At 49.2% G+C, this 24,299-nt stretch overlaps 1 protein-coding gene across 1 annotated transcript; it reads right to left on the reverse strand.

The window, feature by feature from the left end:
• Positions 1 to 1,571: 1,571 nt before the first annotated feature.
• PRPH (peripherin) lies at positions 1,572 to 13,552 on the reverse strand. Its single transcript, XM_055003762.1, has 10 exons — positions 13,519 to 13,552; positions 11,889 to 12,783; positions 8,312 to 8,372; positions 7,810 to 7,905; positions 6,674 to 6,838; positions 6,095 to 6,220; positions 3,848 to 4,068; positions 3,637 to 3,686; positions 3,120 to 3,199; positions 1,572 to 2,261 (listed from the first exon to the last, which is right to left on the reverse strand). Exons 1-10 carry the CDS (start codon positions 13,550 to 13,552, stop codon positions 2,214 to 2,216), a joined length of 1,776 nt encoding a protein of 591 aa, XP_054859737.1. The 3' UTR covers positions 1,572 to 2,213.
• Between the last annotated feature and the right edge of the window lie 10,747 nt (positions 13,553 to 24,299).

Raw genomic sequence — 24,299 nt, forward strand, 5'->3', positions numbered from 1 at the left:
TCTGCTCCCATAGCAGGAAGGACCAATGGCATGGAAGAGAGCCAGTGTGCTGTAGTGGACAGTGTTTGGCTGGGACAGAAGAGTGTCAGGCCTTGTTCCACCTAATACAGAGCAAAATTTTGGTTCAGGCTCCACGTCTTGCAAGAAATCTCACTAAGCCTGTTTACTGGGAAAGGCACAGGCTCCGTTAACTGGCTGCGCCTGGGCTGCTTTCGTCTCCTGGGAAGGCCAGTGCTTGGTGATGATCTCAGCTCCAGCTATACTCCTTAAACTTTCACAGGGCTGTGAAACCTAATTGAGAAACGAGCCCTGACCGGTTCCTTGAGTGGGCTGATGCCCTTGCAGATTTGAAGAAGCCTCTCTGTTTCTAGGCAAAATAGTCCAGTAGCGCCTTTAAGACTAACCCACTTTATTGTAGCATAAGCTTTCGAGAGCCACAGCTCTCTTCGTCAGATGCTAGCTTTTGAGAGCCAAAGCTCTCTTCGTCTGATGCCTGATGTGGTCCATGAGGCTTAAGCTGGAAGGCAGGCGCTGCTGCATCTTTCCCTGTTCCAGCAGCTTCCCAAGATGTGCCATGACTATGCCTGGAAAACGGTGGGTGCCACAGGTCCAGCCATCAACACCCAAAGGCTAGTGAAGGAGCCCAAACCAAGGCTGCATGAAACACAGTATGGAGAAGGAAAAGGAGACAGTCGGAGCGGCAAGAGCTAAAAGAACATCCAAGCACTTTGCTCAGTTGTGGTCAAGTCGGACACGAGAGTGTTGACCAACGGATAAGAATGTCTTTCATGCAGAGCCTTTGGCAACTATGAGAAGCCACTTCTTCATGGAGTAACTTTTGATGCAGTTCTGTTTACTGTTTCTATGGATAAATATTAACTACTCCCAACTGAATACTGTCAGGGAATCCAAACGGTTGTCTTATATATGTTCTCCTCTCTTTATAGTTATGAATGGCTTTAACAGCATTAACCCAATTATATAGCGTCCATGCATTTCCCTATCCAGAGATGCAGTTCATCTGCCTTCCCTTGTGCCCTGTGTGTGCGCCTTCCCAGAGGCCTGTATGCATTTCAGATGAAGGGTCCCATCTGGCGCAAATAACACACACCTAGAATGAAGTCCCAACAATCTAATAGGGCTTGCTTCTGAATGAACAGCTCTAGGACGGGGATGCAATGGTATAATTAAGAATGCATGGAACTGCACTGGAACCTTCTGGAGAAACGTCTTCCCAAATCAGACTCGTCAAGAGTCCAGTAGCACCTTTAAGACTAACCAACTTTATTGTAGCATAAGCTTTCGAGAGCCACAGCTGTCTTCGTCAGATGCGTTGTCAGCTTTCAAGAACAACAGCTCTCTTTGTCAGATGCATCTGAGGAGAGCTGTGGTTCTCAAAAGCTGACAATGCATCTGAAGAAGAGAGCTGTGGCTCTCAAAAGCTTATGCTACAATAAAGTTGGTTAGTCTTAAAGGTGCTACTGGACTCTCTACTATTTTGCTACTGCAGACTAATATGGCTAACTCCTCTCAACCAAATCAGATTTTAAAGTCTCATAACAAGAAAAGTTTTTAAAAAACTAAAAGTATTTAGTAATTTGTTTTGTAAGTGTTTATTTTGGGCACACTTGGGAAGATTTCAGCAATTATAATCTTCGATCCAGATTCTCACACTGAGAACTTCTGAGACTCCCTCTCTGGAATGGTTGTTCTTAATGGGTCCAGCAAATGGTTGGGGCAGTGAACACAGATTGTGATTTTCTTTGGTGTTTCTGTGTTGGTGTGTCTAACTAGACTTACCACGTATCAGAGTTGGCTCTGAAGGAGGGAAACTCTCTCCTTTGGCCGGAAGAGGGCCTTATGGGGCAAGATGAGGAGGAGGCAAGTGGAAGAAGAGGTAAGAGGTAGGAGGCAGAGGAAGAAGAGAGCAGAAGAAGAGATCTCCACTCCCCAGACCATGTGTGGTTATTGCTGGAATCACAACCAGACTACCCCTAGGGAAACCAGAGGCACACGTAAAGGGGGAGCTGGAAGCCTGGTAGACTGTGGGAAGGCTGTCGGAGGTAGGAGGTATTATCAGCAGTACAAGTAAGGCTAGTGTGACTTTGTGGGGAGGGGGTGGGGGTGGGGGTTTCTGCTGCTAGAACTTCTGCATGTTGGCTAACTTGAGTGCCCTTCTCTGTGGCAAGGGTAGGAGTCTGGTGCGGTTGACGTCACTTTTCTAGCTCCGATCTCTGCTCTTTCCTGGACTCGGTCACCACCTGTAGGGAGCAAACAAGACAAGCCACAGGGTTAGACTTAGACGTTTGGAAACGGAACGAGCAATGCTAACCAATTCACAAAATGGTAGTAAGACTATGTAATCCATGATTCTGTGAGAGTGCCACTCTGAATTTTGTAGCAGGGGCAAAACGCAACATCCCGAGATTCTTCCTTTTTTTAAAGAAAGAAGCAAGTTTCGTGTTCTGCAGACCGAAAGTGTTAATTTGATACATGTGGGTAATGCCACCTAATGGTTGGAGATACCGTTTCCCATTATTGGCAGAAGAAGAACAGATTGTGTAAAACAAGCTAATATATGCAAGTTCAATTAACTTACATAATTTGTGCAGGGTCTACAACTCAAGATTGCTGTTTCTTTAAAGCACAGAGTACATGCAGCCCTTATTTTAGGACTGGAATGGCCCCAAATACAACCCATTCCCAGCCTCACACTGCGAGATAGGAGAACTCCACCAATCTACCTCCCACAGGTAAAGTCACATAGTCTAGACCCAGAGGAGTTAGCCGAGTTAGTCTGTAGTGGCAAAATAGAAAAGAGTCCAGTAGCACCTTTTAGACTAACCAACTTTACTGACGAAGAGAGCTGTGGTTCTCGAAAGCTTACGCTACAATAAAGTTGGTCAGTCTTAAAGGTGCTACTGCACCCTTTTCTATAGTCTAGACCGCACAGCGGGAGCAGCAAAAAGCAGAAGGCAGGAGCTGAGGGAGAGAATTATGTCCCATTTGCCTTAGTAAAACCTGGCCTTGGTACGACCCTCTCTGTAGTGACTTTTGATCATGCCCTGACACCACTTGCCAAGCACCTGTCTCCCACCTGGGACAATTCACACACTCACCTCTCCATCGCGGGTCTCAATGGTTTTGATCAGAACCGTCTTCCTGGTATGAGTTTCTACCGTCGGCTCAGGCTCTGAAACTAGAGGGGTGGGAGGCCATCAGGAGAGCAGGCGCAGCAGGGTCCAAGCAACCCCCTCCTCCCATAACAGACCGACCGGGAGAGCTCAGAATGAATTGGAGAGGAGGTGGGTGGGATGCCTCCTTGCTTTCCCCCCCAAAGGAAAGCAGGCTAAGACTGGATTTTCTGTATTGGAGGGGAGGCTGGGATTCTCCTCAGCAGAGCTTAGCCATCACCCAATGTGCTCTCAGGTGAACAACAAATCAGCTCTGCCTTGGGGACTGGTCGACAGGAAGCAAGAAATGAGAATCCGGATAATATACACACAGAGGCTGACACAAACACAGTTTCCTCTTTGTGCCGGTGCCACCAAGCAGATCTCCTCACGGGCTCTTCCAGAAACTCACGTACATGAACACGTACGATACTAAATTCAAGACACACAACGACAAGCTTACCTGTTGTTTTGAAACTGAGGGTCGCCATGGATTGGACTGGCACCGCAATCCTGCAGGCAACAAAAAGAAGGAAGCAACAGAATTAGCTCCTGCGCCCGATGCCACGAATCCCCTCTCCTTTCAAATATTGCTCTTTTTGATCTGCTCTGCATTGGCAGACGGGATCGAACTATGCCAAAGCTGGAGGGAGTTCTTGGCCTGGAGGCCCCACCTGCTTTCCTCTCCCTCTAGCAGCTTTCGGTAGGTGGCAATCTCGATGTCGAGGGCCATCTTGACATTCAGTAGGTCCTGGTATTCTCGCAGGTGCCGAGCCATCTCTTCCTTCATGTGCTGGATCTCCTGTTCCAGCCGGGCCACGTTGTCCTGGTAGGAGTTCATCTCCACCCCATACTGGTCCTCCAGATCCCGCATCTGCCTCAGCAGGGCTTCATTCTGGGATGGCAAGTGACTTAAATGTGTCAAATGTAACAACAACAACATTCGATTTATACGCTGCCCTTCCAGACAACTTAATGCCCTCTCAGAGTGGTTTACAAAGTGTGTTATTATTATCCTCACAACCATCTCCCTGTGAGGTGGGTGGGGCTGAGAGAGCTCTGAGAGAGCTGTGACTGACCCAAGGTCACCCAGCTGGCTTCAAGCGGAGGGGTGGGGAATCAAACCCAGCTCTCCAGTGGGGAATCAAACCCGGCTCTCCAGATTAGAGTCCTGCCATTCTTAACCGCTACACCAAAATGGCTCGGGGCTTTTCCTTGAAAGTCATAGCTTCAGACCCCGAAATCCTGTTACTTGTTCCCAAAGGAGGAGGAAAAGGTGAGCCTACAGAACTTAACACTCGGGCCGGTTTCTGGAAAAGGGTTCAAGGATCAATGCAGGACTGTGGCCAGCCTTCCTTGCTGGCCGGGGCTGTCAAATTTCCGTGGTTTCCTGATAAGCAATAGAAACTTCTAGAACTCTGTCACCCCTCCTAAGCATTTTTGTATTTTATAGCATCTATTATTTATTAGTGTTCAAAACACAGACGTTGAACAAGAAGTATTTTAAAACTTTTATCTGATTATACTTAAACCTTCCGTAAAAATTTATTATAGTCCAGAAGAGAAGTTGGCATGGTATAGCAAAAAGATCTTAAGACAGGGCAAAAAGCACTCTGGGTGAAGCAGTGCTCACGCGGCAACATTCATAAGGGGTCAGTAATGACTCGGTGCTTGCACAGGGGACTGCCTTTACCTTCATCTCAACCACAAGTACTTTGACTGAGCGCTGGCACTGGGAACCAACCCATTGTTGAGCCCAGGCCTCCTACATGTGCTGAGAACACAGTTCCACTAAGGTTGCCAACTGACCAGGAGGAAAATACCCTGTCCCTTTGTGTTATGTGCCATCATGTTGCTTACAACTTATCGCAACCCTCTGAATTAATTTCCTCCAAAATGTTCTATCATTGACAGCCTTGTTCAGGATCTTGCAAACTAAAGGCTGTGGCTTCTTTTATTGAGTCAAGTCATGTTATGTTCGGTCTTCCCCATTTCCAACTGCCTTAAACTTTTCCTAGCATTATTGCCTTTTCCAGTGAATCTTCTCATGATGTATTGTAGGAAGGGGGGCTCAGATGCTTTGCTAATGAATTAGGGACCTTAGACTTCACCACTATGTTGCCTTGCATATTATCTGTTGCTTTAGATATGTGCTCCTATGAGCCACCTGTGCTCCATGTTGTCTAATGTCAGCCCTAGAATTGCTTATGTTCTGTTTCAGCATTTCTTCAACTCTGTATGGGATCCTTGCTAATGCTATGTCTTTGTAAACTTGTATTTATTTATCCTATGGCATTGTTTATGGAAATGTCCTTGACACTGTATGGAAAGGTCCTTGATACTGATTGTACTAATCTCACACTATGTAATCTGTCTTGAGTCTCCGTGAGAAAGGCAGAGTATAAATGACAAATAAATAAATAATGTGACCAAAGTATGATAAGCCTTAGTTTAGCCACTTCCCAGACTTGATTCGATTCGATCTAGATCCCACGTATTTGTCTTTTTGGCCACCCATGGTATCCCGTAAAACTCTCCTCCAGCACCACATTTCAAATGAATCCGTTTTCTTCCTGTCAGCTTTCTTCATTGCCCAACCTTCACATCCACGCATGGCACGTCCCTTGAATAGAGGTTCAATGTGCAGAAATCTTCAGTTGATGCTTTTCATGGCACAGAGCTAAGTAACATCACCTGATAACCGCTGCAGATCAAACTGATATTAAAGGAACGGGCAGAGGGACCTGCTTAAAAATTAGAAACCCTAATTTCACCCCATACATAAGCTTGAACGGGCTCCTATGGAGCACAGCTGGTACACCTGGGAATGCAAAGCCGAGAGCCCAGTACAGAAAGGGAGCGGCGTGGCTGCCCCGGGGAAGAGGGCAAGAGGCTCGGGCTAGTGTCTGAGGGCTACTCACTGTTCCCTTGAGCCCATCCACTTCACAGGTGAGGCTCTGGATTTGGCGCCGAGATTCGTTCATCTCCTGCTTGGCCTGGCGAAGCGCCTCGTGGTTCCGATTGGCTGCATCCGACAGATCGGCAAACTGCAAGAAACGGGAGGCAGGGGACCCCACTGAGGGCTATCCTAAGCAGAGTTAGGGAAGGATGATCGGCCAGCAGGAAGAACGGGGTAGGATCTCTGGGGAGCTGCAGCCGTGTCCCAACCCTGCAATACTGGAGCTGGAATGAAACTCCTCCCCATTTCTATTATCATCATCATCGTCATTATTATTTCTATTATCTATCACATTTGTATCCTCCCCTTCTTCCAAAGAGCTCAAGGAGATGTAGACGGGTGTCCCCCACCCTTGTTATTCTCTCAACAACCCTGCAAAGCCGATTTGCCTGAAAGACTCTGTGCCACCCAGTGAGTTCCAGAGTTCCACAAAGATTCAAACCCAGGGCTCTTTGGTCCAGATCCAAGCCTCTCCCCTACACGACACTGGCTCTCTGGGAAATACATGACCCGCGCCACCCTCCTGCCCCTCTCGCTGCACCTTGGATTTGTACCACTCTTCGGCCTCCTGCAGATTCTTGACAGCGATGCTCTCGTACTGGGTGCGGATATCTCGCAGGGCGGCTGTCAGGTCCGGCTTGGCCTGCTCCACCTCCACTTGCACCTGCTGCTGGCTGTGCATGCTCACTTGCATGTCGTTCAGCTCCTGTGCGCACGGAGACATCCGCCGATACAAGTCAGACACGTTCAAGAAGGCCCCCCCCCCCCGATTCCCACAAAGCAAAACAAGGATGTACAGAGTAGCAGTCCCATATGAGAGGCCATGCTGTATCACACCCCCACAAGAAGGTGCATGAAACATAAAGGCGCGTAGCCACAAGCGCATGTGTACCAGCTGTACGTACTGTCAAAACGTCATGCGCAGTGACCAGAGCCGCTGCCAGAGAGCAGGGTCAGGGGCCTTTCAAAGGGACCCGTGGCCCTGCCACAATCAGCACAGCATTGTTACACGCCCACCGTCAGGAGACGCATCAAGCAGAACAGAACAGACCAAGAAAAAGGGACGTGAGGGACAACCAGCTCCGTGCAAGGGTTTCGCAACCGGTTCAAGCCTGCAAACCTACAGTGATAATCTTGTATATATAAATCGCTCTGCTTGCACTTCTGAGGGTGGGGCTGGGATGCAACAACAGTGCTGTTACCCACCACTAGATGGGGCATAAGCAACACGGCTCCGGCCCACAGAAATTAAAGAGCGCTGGGTGGGCTCCAACCCCTCCAGACTCGATGAAATCATTTCTCCTAATACGTGACCCATTCCGCTGCCCCTTCCAGAACCTTCACCTTGTCTCCCACAGCTCCCCCTAGGAGCATGCTGCCACCATAGGTAGCCATTGGGGCTGGGTTGGGGGGGGGAGCATATTGTAACTGCTAAGTGCAACTGCTAATTGCTATTGTACCGGAGACAGCCCCCAGCCTCATACAATCGGGGCAGGCAGCAGTCACTAAGAGAAGCGTTGCAGCTGTCCAACGGGATGAGTCAACTTTAGACGGTTCTGTTCTGCTAGATTCTCAAAACTTTCTATGCAAACAAGGCAAAACGGGATCTTTACAGCCAGGAACGGGAGCGGGGAGGCGATCACCCACTCTCAGCCTGGAGTGTTCTCATTTCCTTACCTCTTCGTGCAGTTTCTTGAGGAATTCGATCTCATCCATGAGCGATTCAATCTTGCGCTCCAGCTCCAGGCGTGAGAGGGTGGCATCGTCCACATCCTAGCATGCCGTGCGAAGGGGAGAACCGGAACCAGAATCAGAGACGCAACAGGCAGGCCCTCCCTTTCCAACCAAATGCATCATGTGTAAGGCCCAGCAGGCAAAACGCCCACCCACACCACTTCAACATCCTGGCGGCCAGCAGGGGAAGCAGGGAGAGCTGGAGGCCTTTGTTCAGCACAACGGACAGCTCAGGCACTGCCCAAAATGGCACCGAAGACGTGTTGGCAACGAGCCTTTGGAGCAAGGTGGCACCAAAAAGCCAATCCAGGTAACCCTGTGAGAGGATGCAAACTGGAGGACGTTTGGGGAGCCTGCACATCCACGAGCACAAACGTGCAAGAGAGAACCAGAGAGCCGAGCGGTGCCACTCGCCTTGCTCTGTCCCACCTGTGGGCATGCTCACCTTGCGGAACAGGACCAGGTTGTTTTCAGCATCTTCGCGCTTGTGCAGCTCCTCCTCCAGCCTGCAGGAGGCAAAGAGCAGCGGAGGGTTAGAAATGGAGCAGATGGGACTTGCCGTCATTCTGACTGCGCTGACCCAGCTACAACCCCGTCTACGCATTATACGCCGGCCTATCCAGTGCCCCCTTCTCTGTGCCAGAGAAGGGTGATCGGTTTCCATCCCCCTCTGCTTGCAGGAACTACACAAGACGAAACAACCAATCAAACTGGCTGCATATATGCAAACTCCTACAAGCGCCTTTTCTCATGCTTACTTCATGCTTAATTCCTTGTGGATGATCACTAATTCAAATAAACGTATCCAGCTCCGTAACGTTTATTTACTGTGTGCTAATTACTGTACAAAGGAAGGAGATAGAAGCCCCTGCCCAGAGGAGTTGTTCACATTAGATGGCCGCACAAGACAGAATGGGTGGAAGTAAGTGACAGGCCAGTAAACAAAATGAACGGGGTTGGCCAGTCTGGGTCGGCAGAGAAAATGCCGTGAAATTCAGGTAATTTGGGCAAGGCTTTTCTGGAAGCGCCTTTGCGTTAAAAGCCTTTCGGTTGGGCTGGAAGGTTGATGTTCTTTATTATTTTCTCTTGGAGAAAAGAGAGGTTTTCAGGACAGTGTCTGGCCACACCTTTTTCCTTCTCCTGCACCCGTCCATCCTCCTACCCCGGCTGACTCAGGATGAGAAGAGGCAGTGCCGTCATTCTGCAGGCATAAAGGGACCACACCCATCTCTCTGCCATCCTTCACATCCTTACGCTTGCCTGTGCCCTTTCTCTCCCCCCACCCCCGTCTGCCATAGTATGTGCTATGCCAGGATGCGGAAAGCCCCACCCCAAAGAGCTTTGGGGAATGCAGTCTCTGTTGTTCTGCCCTATGATTTTGTTCCTTAAAAAAAAAAAAAGAATGGGGGTAGTAGCGATGTATGCACCACATTGGTCCCGTTATGACCCGTACACACTACTCAGTGAGACCGCTGCCCCATTACACCAGCATAGATACAACATCGACGCCCTGCCTGTCTTTGCCAACTCACACCCATTCCACCACACCACTGTACTGACATGCGGAGCTTCCATCGAAGGGGTTCTTGGCACGGCATTCTCCCTCGTTGCACCCTATTGCTCCTCTACGACCACATCCCACAAAGTCACCCCGTTCTCCCTGCCCCGCCCGAACATCCCACAGCCACAACAAAACTGAAGGAGGACGGGCCAAACTTTGCCAGAGACCATCCGTCTTGTCATTCCCTGCCATCTTCGGGTAGTTTGTTCCAGCCACTATTCCCCACTGCTCCACCCCATATAGTCAAAACCTCCTCCCTGTTCTTGGATACTCGAATCCCATGCCTTCCTACCCGTCTACATCCCAAGGGTGGATGTAGAACTCTGCTCCTATACATACACGTGTCTTACTGGTGGAGGTCTCTCCCCAATACAAGCTTTTTATCCCACTGCCCATCTCAAAGATTGATTAGCAAACATACTTTGCTAGGCATATCACCCCTCCGAGAATCCATAAAAGTCATCTTCTTTCATTGAGTATGCTATTAAAAGCTCCGCTCCTTGTTGTGTGACGCACGCGCTAGTTGCCCCGTTTCAGATATGAGACGCCCCTCACCAGACTTATCAGCAGAACTCCAATTCCCATTCACCGTTTCGTTCTGTCTGTCCACATTCTCCATCCAGAGCTGGAACTGAAATAAACTACTGGATTCCCCTCTGCTGTCTAGGGATGTATTGCAGGAATCCTGGCTCTCAACGGTCCTCACCTTGAGCCTCCAGCCTTCAATTCATGTTCCAGAATTTGGGATAAATGCCTGGAGTCTGAGACCCACACCGTCTTAAGCATTCTGCAGTTACAAACCCCTTTTCAGCGTTGGGGGTAGCGTTCAGGAGACCCAGATTCAGGGGCTATTGTGCTTGCAGCTATTCAACCCTTTCTGAAAACGGGGGCTAGACCCAGATGCCCTAACCCCGCCCACTGCAGCCCCATGCCTTCAAATCCCCACCACCCCTATTAAAGTTAAACCTAGAATGCAAAAGAAAATCTCTTCTGAACGTTAAGCCGCAATTCATTTTTCATATTGGTCCCCACTGGAATATTTGCTCTACATGCTCAGTGAAGAAGAGAAAGAATCACATAAATAAGAGATGGTTCTGGTTATTTAAAAATTAAGTTATATCATGTAGATAATTCCAGAGGAGTAGCCATGTTAGTCTGTGGCAGCAAAATTAAAAATAGACTAACCAATAGTCGATAGCTCCACATGACCCGTCATTTCCAGATGTTAACCAGTTCAGCTATTTCTTTGCAGAACTGACCTAATTGAATCTGGTTATCCCCGTCTCCCACTGTACCTTCTTTGATTAGATCTGATTGTCGTTTTTTCCGTACTCTGACAATCCATCAACAGTTGGGAGTGGTCCTTACCCGTTCTGGATGGACCAATTTCTCTTTGGCTGGTTTTTGTTCAGACGGCTCCCTTTCCCCACGCCTGCCTTCCTCTTGTTTGTAACTTTAAATATATCCGCCATGGATGTACACTCCATACATCTGATGAGGTTAGCAGCGAGTCACAAAAGCTTATGTTGAAATAAACGTTGTTAATCTTTAAGGTGCCACTGCACCTTTAATTTTATATTATGCAGAAATTACTATTATTATGTCACATATTATGGTAATCTTTTACACATCGTGTCTGCTTTGATTCTGGAGGAAACTGCAGATAAGGAAACAAAGATATTATAACTGGGAATGTGCCCTGACCGACTCTCCTCCTGTACCCAGTGCTTGAGCACTCCTTCTCCGCTCTGGACTACAGATACTCCTCCCATGGGCTCAGTGTGTTTTCTGCTGCAATCACTCAGTCGGCTATATGCATTCCTCATTGGGGTTCAACTCCCGGCTCTGGAGTCCCAGCACCCAAGTCTACTCTGCAGTAATCCACTGGATTCCACCCTCAGCCCAACTCAGGAGCTTTGATGCCCCATTGTGGTCAGTTGTATGTCATCTCCCCATGATCGAAATAGGCTGCATATAGTACCAGCCTATTTGGAAGTCCCTTACTCACCTGAAATTACCTGTTGATGCCGGGATGCGCTCTGCATATGTTCAGAAATACCCTCTTCCTGATTCTTTCACTTGTTCCCAGGAGATGGGAACTTTGGCACTTCCTTAAACAGCCAGCGGCTGAGCCTGCCTCGGGTGGGCTCAGTCCCACCGCCTCAGTCTGTGGCTGAAAATCTACAGCAGAAGCCAAAGTTTCCAACTCCTCCTGGGCTCAGAATCGGGCCCAGCTCTGGCCTCCAGGTCCCTAATTCCCCGCTGCCACCACCCCCCTACCGAGAACCCAGGTGCGCTGCTAGGGAGGGTTGCCAACCTCCGGGAGTTCCCCCTGAGTTCCGACTGCTCTCCGGGCGAGGGAGATCAGCTAGTCCCCCTGGAGGGGCGGGGGGGCTGCACGGCCTCCGGTCCCTCCCCAGCCCCCCCGCCGGGAGGTGGCCCCGGGCCGCCGCGCGCTCACCTCTGCTTGAGCGCGGCCACGTCCTCGGCCAGGTTGTCCTTGTCGACCTGCAGGCGGTCGCGCTCCTTGCCCAGCGCGTCCACCTGGCGGCGCAGCTCGCGCAGCTCCCCCTGGCAGAGGTCGGCGGCGCGCGCGGGCTCCCTGGCGCGCGCCTGGCCCAGCTCGGCGCGCAGGGCGGCGTTCTGCGTCTCCAGGTAGCGCACCTTCTCGATGAAGCTGGCGAAGCGGTCGTTGAGCTCCTGCAGCTCCTGCTTCTCGTTGCTGCGCGTGGCCAGGAACTCCTGGTTCAGCGCCTCCGCCACCGAGAAGTCCAGCCGCTCGCCCCCGTAGGCCGCCCGCGCCGCGCCGCCCGAGCGCAGCGCCAGCCCGCCCCCGAGGCCGCCGCTCCGGTAGGCGCGCAGCGGGGCCCCGGGCGACGGCGCGCTCAGCAGCAGCAGCCGCGCGGCCGAGGGCGACGGCGACGAGGCCCAGCGCGACGAGGCGTACGAGCCCGGCGAGAGCGCGGCGGGCGGCGGCCCGAAGGTGCGGCGGTACGAGGTGGTGGCGCGGACGCTCATGGCTGCGGCCAGCGGACCCGGGCAGGAGCGGCGGCGGGGCGGGCGGGCGGAGGAGACGCCGGCGCCGGGCGGAGGAGCCGGCTTTATAGGCGCCCCGCCGGGGCGGGCGGGAGGGAAGGGGTCGCAGGCTCCTCCTCCTCCTCCTCTGCTGGAGCCGCCCGCAGCCCCGCATTGCAGCCGGGCACCGCCCAGGCCCGAGAAGATGCTGCGCTCGGCAGGAGGGGAGAGGCCGGCCCGGCCCTTGGCCCGGGGACCCGCCAGCCAGCCTCCATTTTGCGGGACGGGGCGACGCGCAGCCCCCGCCCGGGAAGGAGGCGAGAGCCGGGGGCCGCGCTGCGCTTTGGGTCGTTGGGAGGGCAGAGCGGGGGCGCTGGGAGGGGGGTGGAAGCCGGGGGGGGGGGAGGCGCGCGCGGATTCCCTGGACTTTCTGCCGCTGCACCGAAAAAGAGGCTTGGGACACTTTAGGGCGAAGGGAGAAAAGTTCCTGAATGGGGTTTTTTAAAATGCGCTGGGAGGGGAGCTGTGCCGTGTGAGAGACTGAGCTCTGCTTTCCTTGCACGGGATCCGGCATAGCATCCCAGGCGAGGAAAGAAAGCGGGGCTGCAAAGACTGTCGGGGGGGACGGGGACGAGGGAAGAGCCCCGGAGGCCTGCCTCTCCGCTCGCTGCTCTCGCCACCCTCGTTTGCTTGCAGAGACCAGGGCTGCAGCAGCAACTGCCAGGGGAAAATCTTCCGGCGGAGGGCTCTACAGTGCCCCCCCCCCAAATCCTTTCAGTAAGCCACTCTACAGTGACTTTTTCCATTTGAGAAGGGGGGCCAAGGAGAGAGACCTTCACGTTGCATCCATCTGTATCACCTTTGGAAAGGTGTCTGCAAGTTCGTACATCCATACTGGCTCACACACAATACGCAAGTCACGGCAAGACCCCCGGTGGAACTCACTCCCAAACACCCCACAAAACAAATGTACATTTCTGACATGCTGCATCCCAGTGCAATATGCACAAGCATCCTTGGCGCCCGTCGTCCCACCCACCAGTCTTGCTAGCTACAGAACTGACGCAGAAACCCACGTTGCAGGGACGTGCCTCTTGGCACACGGTCCATCTTCTCTTACTGGGTGTGGGGAGAACAGGTAAACCTCTTTTCCTTATGTGTATATCTCATCAGGGTTGGAGCTACATTCCAGGCTCTAACTTAGTGTAACCACCACTCCTCACCCATTGAGATCAGCGCCGGCTACTTTTCCAAGCGGAAGAGCTGCATGCAGATGTTTTGGACTGGAGGGTAGCCGCCCTTACTGTTTCTCCCTCCAGCCGTTTCCTACCAGGCTCTGCTTCTCCCTTGCCAATATAGACCCACTCCTTCCTCTACAGAGTGCAGTGTGGTATACATAAGAATATAAGAGGGGCCCTGCTGGATAACATCAGTGGGCCCTGTAGCATCACAGAGTAGCCAACCAGCTGCCTGGGAGGGTCAACAGACAGGGCCTGGAGGCCAAGGCCTTCCCCTGATGTTTCTTCCCAGCACTGTGAATGGTTATCTCATTATCACAGGTAACTGATTTCCTTAACGGAAGCAAACTGATCTCCATATCAGAAGGAGCTGTTTGCATCTCCATATCAGAAGGAGCTGTTTGCATCTACTCCGCCCCCCCCCTCTCCTCCTCTATATCTGACCAGTTTCTTTCTGCCCTCCATGCATCTGACGAAGAGAACTGTGATTCTCGAAAGCTTATGCTACAATAAAATTGGTTAGTCTTAAAGGTGCTACTGGACTCTTTGATTTTCCCAGCACTGTTATTCAGAGTTTCTCTCCCTGTGAATAGAGATGTTCCCTTTAGTCCTCATGGCTAGTAGCCCTTGTTAGACTTCTCCCCCATGAATCTATCTCCCTTTGAAAGCCATCTCTGCTATTGGCCGTTGGTACATACACTAGCAGTGAATTCCGCAATTTAGTTCAATCACTTGCTGAGTGAAGAGGTACTTTCTGAATCTATTGTCCATCAACTTCATTGGGTATGTCCCACCCACCCCCCTTCAACCTCTGGTATTAAAGAAGAGGGAGATCACGTTTGCTCTATCCATTTTCCACATCCCACACGTCATTTTGTAAACCTCTGTCGTGTTCTCTCCTAGTCCTTACTCATCTTTCCTCTGCTGCTGTAGCGCAGTGGTGAAGTGGTTGGGTTGTGACTCAGCACTCCGCTGGTTCTAATCCCACTGCTGCCCTGAGCTCAGTAGGTGGCCTTGGGTGAGCCACTCCTCTCAGCCCAGCTGTATTGTGGGGCACTCACTCACTTGATCACCGCTCTGGGTGGGGCACTAATCTGTCTGGAAGAGCGATATATAAGTGCAGTTGTTGCTGCTGCTGCTATCTAAACCAAAAAGGCCCAGACTCTTAGGCTTCCCTTTCTCCTCATACGATTCCACCCCCTTCCGTTTATCTTCACAACAACCTTGTGAGGTAAGTTAGTCCATAAGAGCGTGACTGGCCCACACTGAGCTTCAGCGCTGAGCAGGACTTTGAATCGGCATCTGTCTGACTCCCAAGTCCAGCACCCAAACTGCTCTACCACGCTGTAGGAGAGCCAACATTTCCTCAGTCTTCTTCACCACTTCCAGCCTCCCCGTGGCTCTCTTCCTCCCCAGGTTCCCCTCATGATTCAATTGAACTTCTCTCAGTCGCACTTCTGCCAGCTCTCCTGCACGGCTTTGTTCTCCTCCTCCCAGCGTTCCTTCGTCAGAAGATGTGGGTGAGGGAGGGACAAGAGCAAATCTTGCTTTCTGGAACTCTTCAGGGCCGTATTATTCCTAAGGCTGACTAGGCCGAAGCCTCGGGGCCCCGCAGGGACGATGGGCCCGTCAATTTTTTTTGCTGAAGCACACCCCCACATAAATTACAATTAATTGATTCTCTTATATCACCTCTATTAATAAGATAATTAACTGCTTCTTCAGTGAAGGGAAACAAATTGTCTCTTATATAAAAACAATTATGCATAAATTACATATTTTAATAAATAATTTTAAAAAATATTCACTTCATAATGTTACAGTATTGAACAATTATACCCCCCAAAATTTGCTTACCTGAAGAGTTCTGCTCATGCAATAAAAATATTAAAAATTGTGAACAGAATTCTTCAGGAGACCCTCAAAATGGATATAGGGCTACATACTGCATTCTGGTACCGTACCAGAGTCAGGCTGTCAGCTGTAGTGGGGTGAAAGACTGAAGGGGTGGAGGGGGCCCAAAATACCTGAAAGCCTAGGGGGCCCAGCCATGGGTTAATACGGCCCTGCTTGGTCCCACCCGATATATACATCCTTAGGTCACAGTCTGCTCTGCTGTGCCTCTCTCTGCCTTGTCCTCATATTTGTCCTATCTGGCCATGGAGCACGGTTCCCTTCCACCCAAGTGTCAACCACTGTTGACCTGTATTAGAACAATGTGAAGAAGCAGACTTCTCTGTAGGAAAATGTGTGGCAAGGACCAAAATGTATGACAGTCTTGAATCCAAGCAATTTGTTGCAAATGCGCACATGATGGTTTACGTGCAGCTTTCTTGCACTTTTCCTATAGAGAAGTTTGTTCCATCTGGGAAGATGACAGTGTGTGGAGCTGAACGCAGACAGGAGGAGCGCTGGACGTGGCTTTAGCAGGCATCATACAAGTCTCTATCACAGCCCTTGTCGGTCTTCCCCAGAGATTCAGAGAGCCTTTTTCTCCACACAAGCGTACACGTCACTCGAGAGGTCATCGAGCAGTGGTTGGTCAGTGACTGACTCACAGCTGAACTTGTGAACTGCTTCTATTGAAAAGCATTGGGTGCGAGGGGGATGTGACAGCTCAGGCTTTGCATTTCAACTGTGGTGGCTCTTCTAAGCCTGGAAGCCATGAATCGATGCTGCAGCCTTTGGCTTGGATCCCATGGAGAATTTCTGCAATTCCCCCCCCTCGTGCTGTTCCTGGGGGTCTTCAGTGCCATGGGAGCAGCTTTTAGGGGTGCAGTTTGGGCTGCAGTAGGCAAGAGGAGACAAGAAGGTTGTGTTGGGCAAATGGAAATCCCTTCCATTTATTGTGGTGAATGCATGTGGACTCCCTCACAGAGAATTATTCTAGGTCCAGTGAGTAATGAGCAACTTTGGGGCATGAAACAACCCTGAGAGATGCACACCTTACCTATATCTGTGTTGAACTTCTTTGCTAGTAAACAGCCTCCCGGCAAAGCAGATCCTAGTATAGTCCTACAATCCATCCGGCTGCCAAGGGGGCTCTCTCAGCAGAGAGATGACTGCCCGAGGCAGGAGGTTATCCAGTTCTTTGCCACCTACTGAGAGTGCCAATATCTAGGCTAATTAATGCCAGGGACAGTTAATAGGCTTGGAAAACAGATGCCTGATTTCACAAGGTCTCGCAGGCTCAGAGCGGAACAGCGCAAGCCGAACTTTTGAGCATTACATATTTTGTATGATCCAGAGGAGTTAGCCATGTTAATCTGTAGCTGCAAAATAGTAAAGAGTCCAGTAGCACCTTTAAGACTACCCATTCCCTGCATCTGATGAAGAGAGCTGTAGTTCTCGAAAGCTTATGCTACGATAAAGTTGGTTAGTCTTAAAGGTGCTACTGGACTCTTTAGTATTTCATATGAGGCAGGTGTGGCAGAGGGGGCCGTGTCTTCGCACAGAGCTCAAATCGCTGTTCATCTGCAGGCACACTGCGCTAAGGAACATCAAACTTCTGTGCCAGGAAAACTGAGCACTGAGAGCTGTATAAATTGAAATGTTAAGCAAATTTGCCTATATTTGCTTGCCTTGCTTAATTTAATCTCTTTATGCTTGTCTTGGAGTCGGGAGTCTGCAGGACACTGAAGATGCAGCCTCAGACCGCTGGAGAACCTCCCTACACTGTCTCTCCTTTGGCTTCTGACATTTTACCAAGTATTTGCCTGCACTCCTACGGTGACATCCTAAGCAAAGTGTTACCCTTCTAACTCAGCTGAAGTCAATGGGCCTCGAAGGGTGTAACTCTGTTCGGGATGGCACTGTTGGAAACTCATCTTCACAGCCACCAAGGCTTAAGAACTATTAAATCCTTTATCCAGTACCAGATGCTGTACTGGCGTTGAATTATAGCACATACACACTATTAGTCATAAGCACAACTCTAGGGCAAGTTTCTGTCTTTTCATCCTAATTCATCTTACTTGTGAGGAGAAGCAAATTAAGAACGGTAAAGAACTTGGTACATTGAGGAGGGGTAGGTATGATTTATTTGGACTTTCAGACCTTGCAAAGACAAAAGGGCCTTTTACTGTTTCTAAAATATGCTCAAGTAAGGACTTTGCCAAACCTCCAGGTGGAAAAGTATTCCTTCAGTGCGGATGAGGAACTGAAAATACCTCTCCCTGCAATTTTAAATAGAGGTGGGGGCTCTAAGCTAATGACCAAGAGACACTGAAACTCGATTTCCCGGAATAGACACCGCAGTAATAATAATTTCAGTGTCTGAAATTATTCACCACTTCCTATTCAATTATTTATTGATGGTTCACTCTTCCCCCCTCCCTCTGCTATTAGTGACTGATATGTGGAATATGGATGGCCCATTTAACAAGAATTTGTGAGGATTGTTGCGACACAGCATTGTAAAGCCCTAAAAGTGCTATAGAAATTATAATGTCCTCTGACAGGGCTGATGGTGGGAATAGATAGCACAGAAGATGGATAATCAGATTGGCCACCCCTTTCTGCAAACCCTTATGGCGCTTGACGACTAATGGAGCTTACAAAAAAATATCAACCCTGAGAGACCTGATCTATCAGCAGCAGAAAGTGCTGAAGCCAGAGAGCCGGCCGGTTTCAGATTAAGAGATGAGCAAAAAAGTAAAAATGTCCCTGTTGTTATAGCTCTTATTCCCAGGCTGTTTGAGCTGGAACAAGGGGGACCTCGGGAGCAGTTTGTCCAATCAGATGACGGGAATTCCCTTGGACTTGTGATAAACCTGTTGCTTGGGAAGATGGTCCTCTCAGTTGTGGCAGCTGCTCTCATCACATGGCAGGATTTTAGAGTGGGCTACCATGTGGCTGGGGGTGGTTCTTTCCTTGCCAGTGCAAATTCTGCTCTTAAGATGTTTGCAGTATCAGGAAGGAACCCTGTCCTGACCATATGGTGAATTATTCCATAGGAATGGCTTGGTGTGCCATGCCAGGAGCCACCGAGCGGAGCAATTTAAAGGGGCTCCACGTGGCAGCTGTAACATGTAACTAGCCCTGAGATAATATCTGTGATGCCAGCCTTGCACACCAGAACTACCATGGAGGCATCAGAGGCGGTGGGAATTGGCCTCTGTATGCTAGATCGTATTTCTAGATTCTGGATTACCACCGTTTCCCCATTTTTCTTCTGTGCCCATTGCCTCAGAAAGGATTCACGTGTTACAACTCATTGTGGAGACAGATCCAAATTATGGCTGACATTTATACTTTTCAACAGAGCATAACAACTCATTTACACCTGACAGAACTGCACCCTTTTATTCCGCTGAAGTCAGTAGGTTAAGAAGAGTGGAATTCTGTTTAGGATTGTATTGACGGTCTGTAGAATTGATCTCTATACATTCTCCCTTTTCACCTTCAATCCAAGAGGAAGTAAAGTTTTGGCGAAAGTTTGCTCACTTGCATGTGATATTTTAATAGATCTGAATAAAGATCTATTCTTAAGCTGGATATTTCTGTAGGCCGACTCACCCACCTAAAATTTCTGGATTCTGTTGATAGGTTTTTGGTCCCAGGATGCAGTGGGTATAATAAGGTTGTCTGGAAAATGTGAGCAGAAGGAAGCTGGAGAAAGTTCATGAGATGGGCACAAACTGAAGGGGAAAAAAATTGTGCGGTTCGTGGTTTGTAGCATTTCACGAACCACGAACCGGTTTGTTTGGTTCGTGAAAACGTCACATCCTGGTCAGCAAATCGTTGCTTCCGGGTCAGCAGAAGGTCTGCAGGAAGTCCATCCCCTGTTGCCTAGGAAACTGATTGATCGGTGCCAGGCTGTCTGCAGTGACCAACCAAAAAAATGAACCAGCCTAAAGTTCATGGCGGATCATCAGAAATGGGCTCTGACGAACCACTTGGTTCGCGAACCATGAACTGGCCGGGTTTGTCACAAATTTGGTTCATATTTCAGTTCGTGCCCATCTCTATTCATGAGTGTCGAAGCAACTGGGAGATTTGGGTTTGATGCCTCTGCTGAAGCAGCGACTGTTTGGCACATGCGTTGTGTAAGCAGCTCTCATTTTCTTTCTCACCTTCAGTCCCTCATCTCTAAAATAGACAATATGAATGACCTATTAGTGTGAAGATCAGCCAGGCAATTACTGTAGAGTGCTTGGCACCTTGGAAAGTGCTATAAAGATGATAAATAAAAGGCACTGGCTACAGCGCCAGCAAAGGGTACTAAGGATAAGCTGGGGGAGGCGGGAGTGGGTCAGAGCTTTAAAGGCTCGTCTTGTTCTACCTATCCACACACACACACCCGCCCAAAAAAAGTGTTTTGAGACTTTGGCCTAGTTCTGCCTAGGAAAACTATGGCAAATGATTATCTCTACAGCACTATCAATGTATAACAGTACTTTACATAGTAAGATAAGTAAATGCAGCTCCTTGCCCCGAGGAGCTTACAGTCAGGAGGAGGTAGAAGAAGAGGGCAGAAAGGGAAGAAAGAGAAGTAATGGCAACAAGTGATAAGTATGGACAGCTCTCTTCGTCAGGTGCATCTGACGAAGAGAGCTGTGGTTCTCAAAAGCTTATGCAACAATACAGTTGGTTAGACTTTAAAGGTGCTACTGGACTCTCTAGTTTCTTTCCAAAATGTTTTTACAGGGGTTCTTATTTAAAAAAAAGCAGAAATGCTGGGAAGGGGGGGGGTACCTGTTCCCATTTTCCCATTTAAAAATGCTGCCACCGCACCCAGCCCCTTTGATCCCCATCGAGTAAGAAACGTGGGTACTTCTCCCCCCCCCAGCTCAAAACAGCACAAGTGACTGCACTTGGAAATAAAAGAGCAGCTTTTAAATAATTATGGAGTTATATATAGCGTGGAGATCCATTTTCAATCTTGTTTAGTTGCTTCAGAAAAACAAATTTCCACTTAGATGCTCTGGGCAGGGTCTCTGGGGCCGAGAAGGAGGGAAGCAAGGAGCCAGCGTCTCTGCCCCACATTCCAAACAGCCAACAATACAGCCCTCCTAATTCTGGGGGCAGAGTGGTACTCCGATCTGTTCCGGCTGAGCCTGTCCGGTGAGGTCAGCCTCAGAGATAACAATGACAAATCATGCCTAGAATCAAGGCTCCAGGAGGGAGGACAGAAATTCAATGACACGCATTTCTCAGCCATTCTCTAAGAGTTCCCCCTCCCCTCCCCATGTCCCTCCCCCCCCTCGCTGTCTGAGAATCGTGCCAGCTACTTACGGGAAAGCCAGGCCCTGGAGTATATTTGCCGAGGGACTTGAAAGATGCCCAAAGCACAGTTAACGTGGAGGTGGGGCAGATAGAGAAAAATGGAGCAATTGAAACATCAGTCAAATGCCAACTGTATTGGATTTTCAGCCTTAATGGATCATCCGCAGCCAGGCCAGCCTCGGGAAGGGCCTTTGCTAAAGGCCGGATGCTGAATCAAATGAAATCCTCTTTCTAAAAAAAAATATTGCCATTGGAGCAGCAGAAAGGGAAACATTTGTGTGCCCCAGCAATTTCCAAGGAGGCTATATAATGAAAAATCCAGGAAGGGAGGAAAGTGTTTGTTCTATGAAATTTAAGAAGAAGAAGAAGAAGAAGATTTATATACCGCCCTTCAGGACAACTTAATGCCCACTCAGAGCAGTTTACAAAGTGTGTCATTATTATCCCCACCACAATCCCCCTGTGAGGTGGGTGGGACTGAGAGAGCTCTGAGAGAGCTGTGACTAGCCCAAGGTCACCCAGCTGGCTTCAAGCAGAGGAGTGGGGAATCAAACCTGGCTCTCCCGATTAGAGTCCTGCGCTTTTAACCACTGTGCCTCACCTTTCTCCTCAAGGGGACCCAAAGCGACTTAACCTCATTCTCCTTCATTTTATCCTCACAGCAACCCGGTGAGGTAGGTTAAACTGAGTATGTATGACTGGCCCAAAGACACCCTGCAAACTTCCATTGCAAAGTGGGAACTCCGACTTGCGTCTCCCAGAGACTAATCCAGCATGCTGACCATTGTACAACACTCTCTCCCCATGGGAAAACTTTGCAGGCAGCAGCATACCAGCCTTCCAAAATTGCTTCCGGAGGCAATTTTGTAAATCGTAAAACTAGCAAGTAATCTAGGATAGTGGCCAATGGACAAGAGAAAGGCGAAACCTTCCTTGATTCCGACCAGATTGTAAATCTAGGCCATTTCCGGTTGTAAGACAGTCTGGTTGCTATTCTTCTAGCATTCAGAGGTCCTGGCCTGCCAACCCCATTTCATGTATCCACAACTGAGGCTGGATTTAGGGCCCTGTGACTCCCCAAAACTGAGGCACAGTTTGAAGAAGGAGGCAAGAACCAAGAACCAGGCCCTCTCGCCAGCTTTGTCCTCAGCTCCGGCAGGCCTGGTTGCCAGGGCAACCCCCTGACCTAAGGGTTGCCAAGATCTCTTCCCCCATGGAGCCTTCTCTTCAAGGCTCCATTGTTGGGGAAAGGATGTCAAAAGCCCAGTCAGGCTTGAAAATCCCAACAACAAGCTGGGTAACAGGCCTCCGGAGAGAAAAGCCCTTTCCTTGCCTCATCCCAGCACATCGAGCATTAAAAGAAAGGCTAGAGGGGGGCGGGGACTGGAATAAATCCTTCCACAGCCCAGACTGGTGCCACTTCTCCGGCCTCCTCCGTGGTTCCCATCCTTTTCAATCCCTTTTTCTACATGTGGGGGAAGGAACTTTTAAATCACCTTTAAAAGTGATGTGAGAGAAGAAACGTTTTTTCTACATAGGTTGCAAACCTTAAGCATACTTGCTGAGGAGAAAGTCCCTTCAAACACAGTCGTTATAGCATGTATAGAAGGCGTGCATGTGTTACGTGCTGTCAAGTCGCCTCCGACCTATGGCGACCCTATAAAGGAAAGACCTCCAAAATGTCCTCTCATTAACAGACTTACTCAGATGCTGCAAACTGAAGGACGGGGCTTCTTTGATTGAGTCAAGCCATCTCGTTTTGGGTCTTCCTCTTTTCCCGGCATTATTGACTTTTCCAGAGAATCTTGTCTTCTCATGATGTGGCCAAAGTACAAATAGCCTCAGTTTTGTCATTTTAGCCTCTAGGGAAGATTCAGGCTTGATTTGATCTAGGACCCACTTATTTGTCTTTTTGGCTGTCCACAAAACTCTCCTCCAGCAACACATTTCAAACGAATCAATTTTCTTGCTGTCAGCTTTTTCCATTGTCCAGCTTTCACACCCATACATAGTAATGGGGAATACCATTGTTTGGATCTATAGTAAGTATAGCATGTATAAGGTAGTGCTGAAAACAATCAACAGACATGGGGAAATCATCTAGAAGAGGGATCTTGATCACCTCATGTTCAGCGCAACAGGATCTCTCCCCACCCCCAGGCAAGGGACTTTGGGATCTGTCCTTTGCATGTATTTAACCTCAGACGTGTTGAACCTGTCATGCCAACATTACATCTTTGGACTGAATTGAACTTGCTGCCCAAAACTCTGTGATGAACGGTATAGTTTTAAAGAAGAGGCACCACTTCCTATGGAAAACTGACAGCAGCTTATCAAGAGTGAGAAATGTTGTGTCCTTGACTCATTTCTCTCCTGGCCAAAGGCAGAGAAGACCCCTAGGATGGATTCAGGGGAAGGTAACCCAACTCTACCAGGGGTGCTAGAGGTGGAACATTTGCCACAGGGTATTAACTCAGCTATCCACTCCATCGCGGAAACAACACCAGTATGGCAAGTATTGCATTTTTTAAAATTTATGTCATTTATAGTCCGCCTTTCTCACTGAGACTCAAGGCGGATTACGCTGTATGAAGTTAATACAATGAGTATCAAGTAAGTACATTTCAATACAATACCATAAGGTAAACATATACAAGTTTAAAGACATCGCATTAGCAAGGATCCAAGACATAGTAGAGATACTGAAGCAAAACAATTCTAGGACTAACATTAGACAGCATGGAGCACTGGTGGTACATAGGAGTACATATTTAAAGCAGCAGATAATATATAAGGCAAAAATAGTGATGAAGTCTATGGTCCCTAACTCATTAGCGAAGCATCTTCCCTACAATACAGCCCTCCCATTTGAGTAAAACCCCTTTTTGAATAGTTCGGTTTTGCATCATATATGGCGTGGGGGCTCTCCTGATCTCCTCAGGCAGGTCATTCCACAGGATAGGGGCCACCACAGAGAAAGCCCATGCACGGGCTGCTGCTGACTTCGCCCGTGTGCAGCCTGGCACCTGCAGGAAACCTTGTTCAGATGAGCGAAGCTGCCGTGGAGGAACGTAGGGAGGGAGGCGGTCCCGTAGGCATGCCGGACTACAGCATTGCCATACTTTTTCACAGGAAAATGTACCATTGCGGTGCCCATTCAGAAAGCAGTACTATAAAAATAACTGGACATCTTGAGATTAGAAAAATAAAAACAGAGTCCGGCAGCACTGTAAAAGTTAACAAAAATTTAAGATGCCAGGACTCCTATTTTATTCTGTTGCCACAGACTAATATGGCTACCCATCTAGCTTAGTATGTAACAAACATATTAATGCAATGTTAATTTCCTTTCTTATATGTTGGGAACCAGGGTGAGACTAGGATCTGGGGGA

The sequence above is a fragment of the Eublepharis macularius genome, chromosome 19 (assembly GCF_028583425.1).
Source record: "Eublepharis macularius isolate TG4126 chromosome 19, MPM_Emac_v1.0, whole genome shotgun sequence".
In the NCBI taxonomy this organism is placed as follows: domain Eukaryota; kingdom Metazoa; phylum Chordata; class Lepidosauria; order Squamata; family Eublepharidae; genus Eublepharis; species Eublepharis macularius.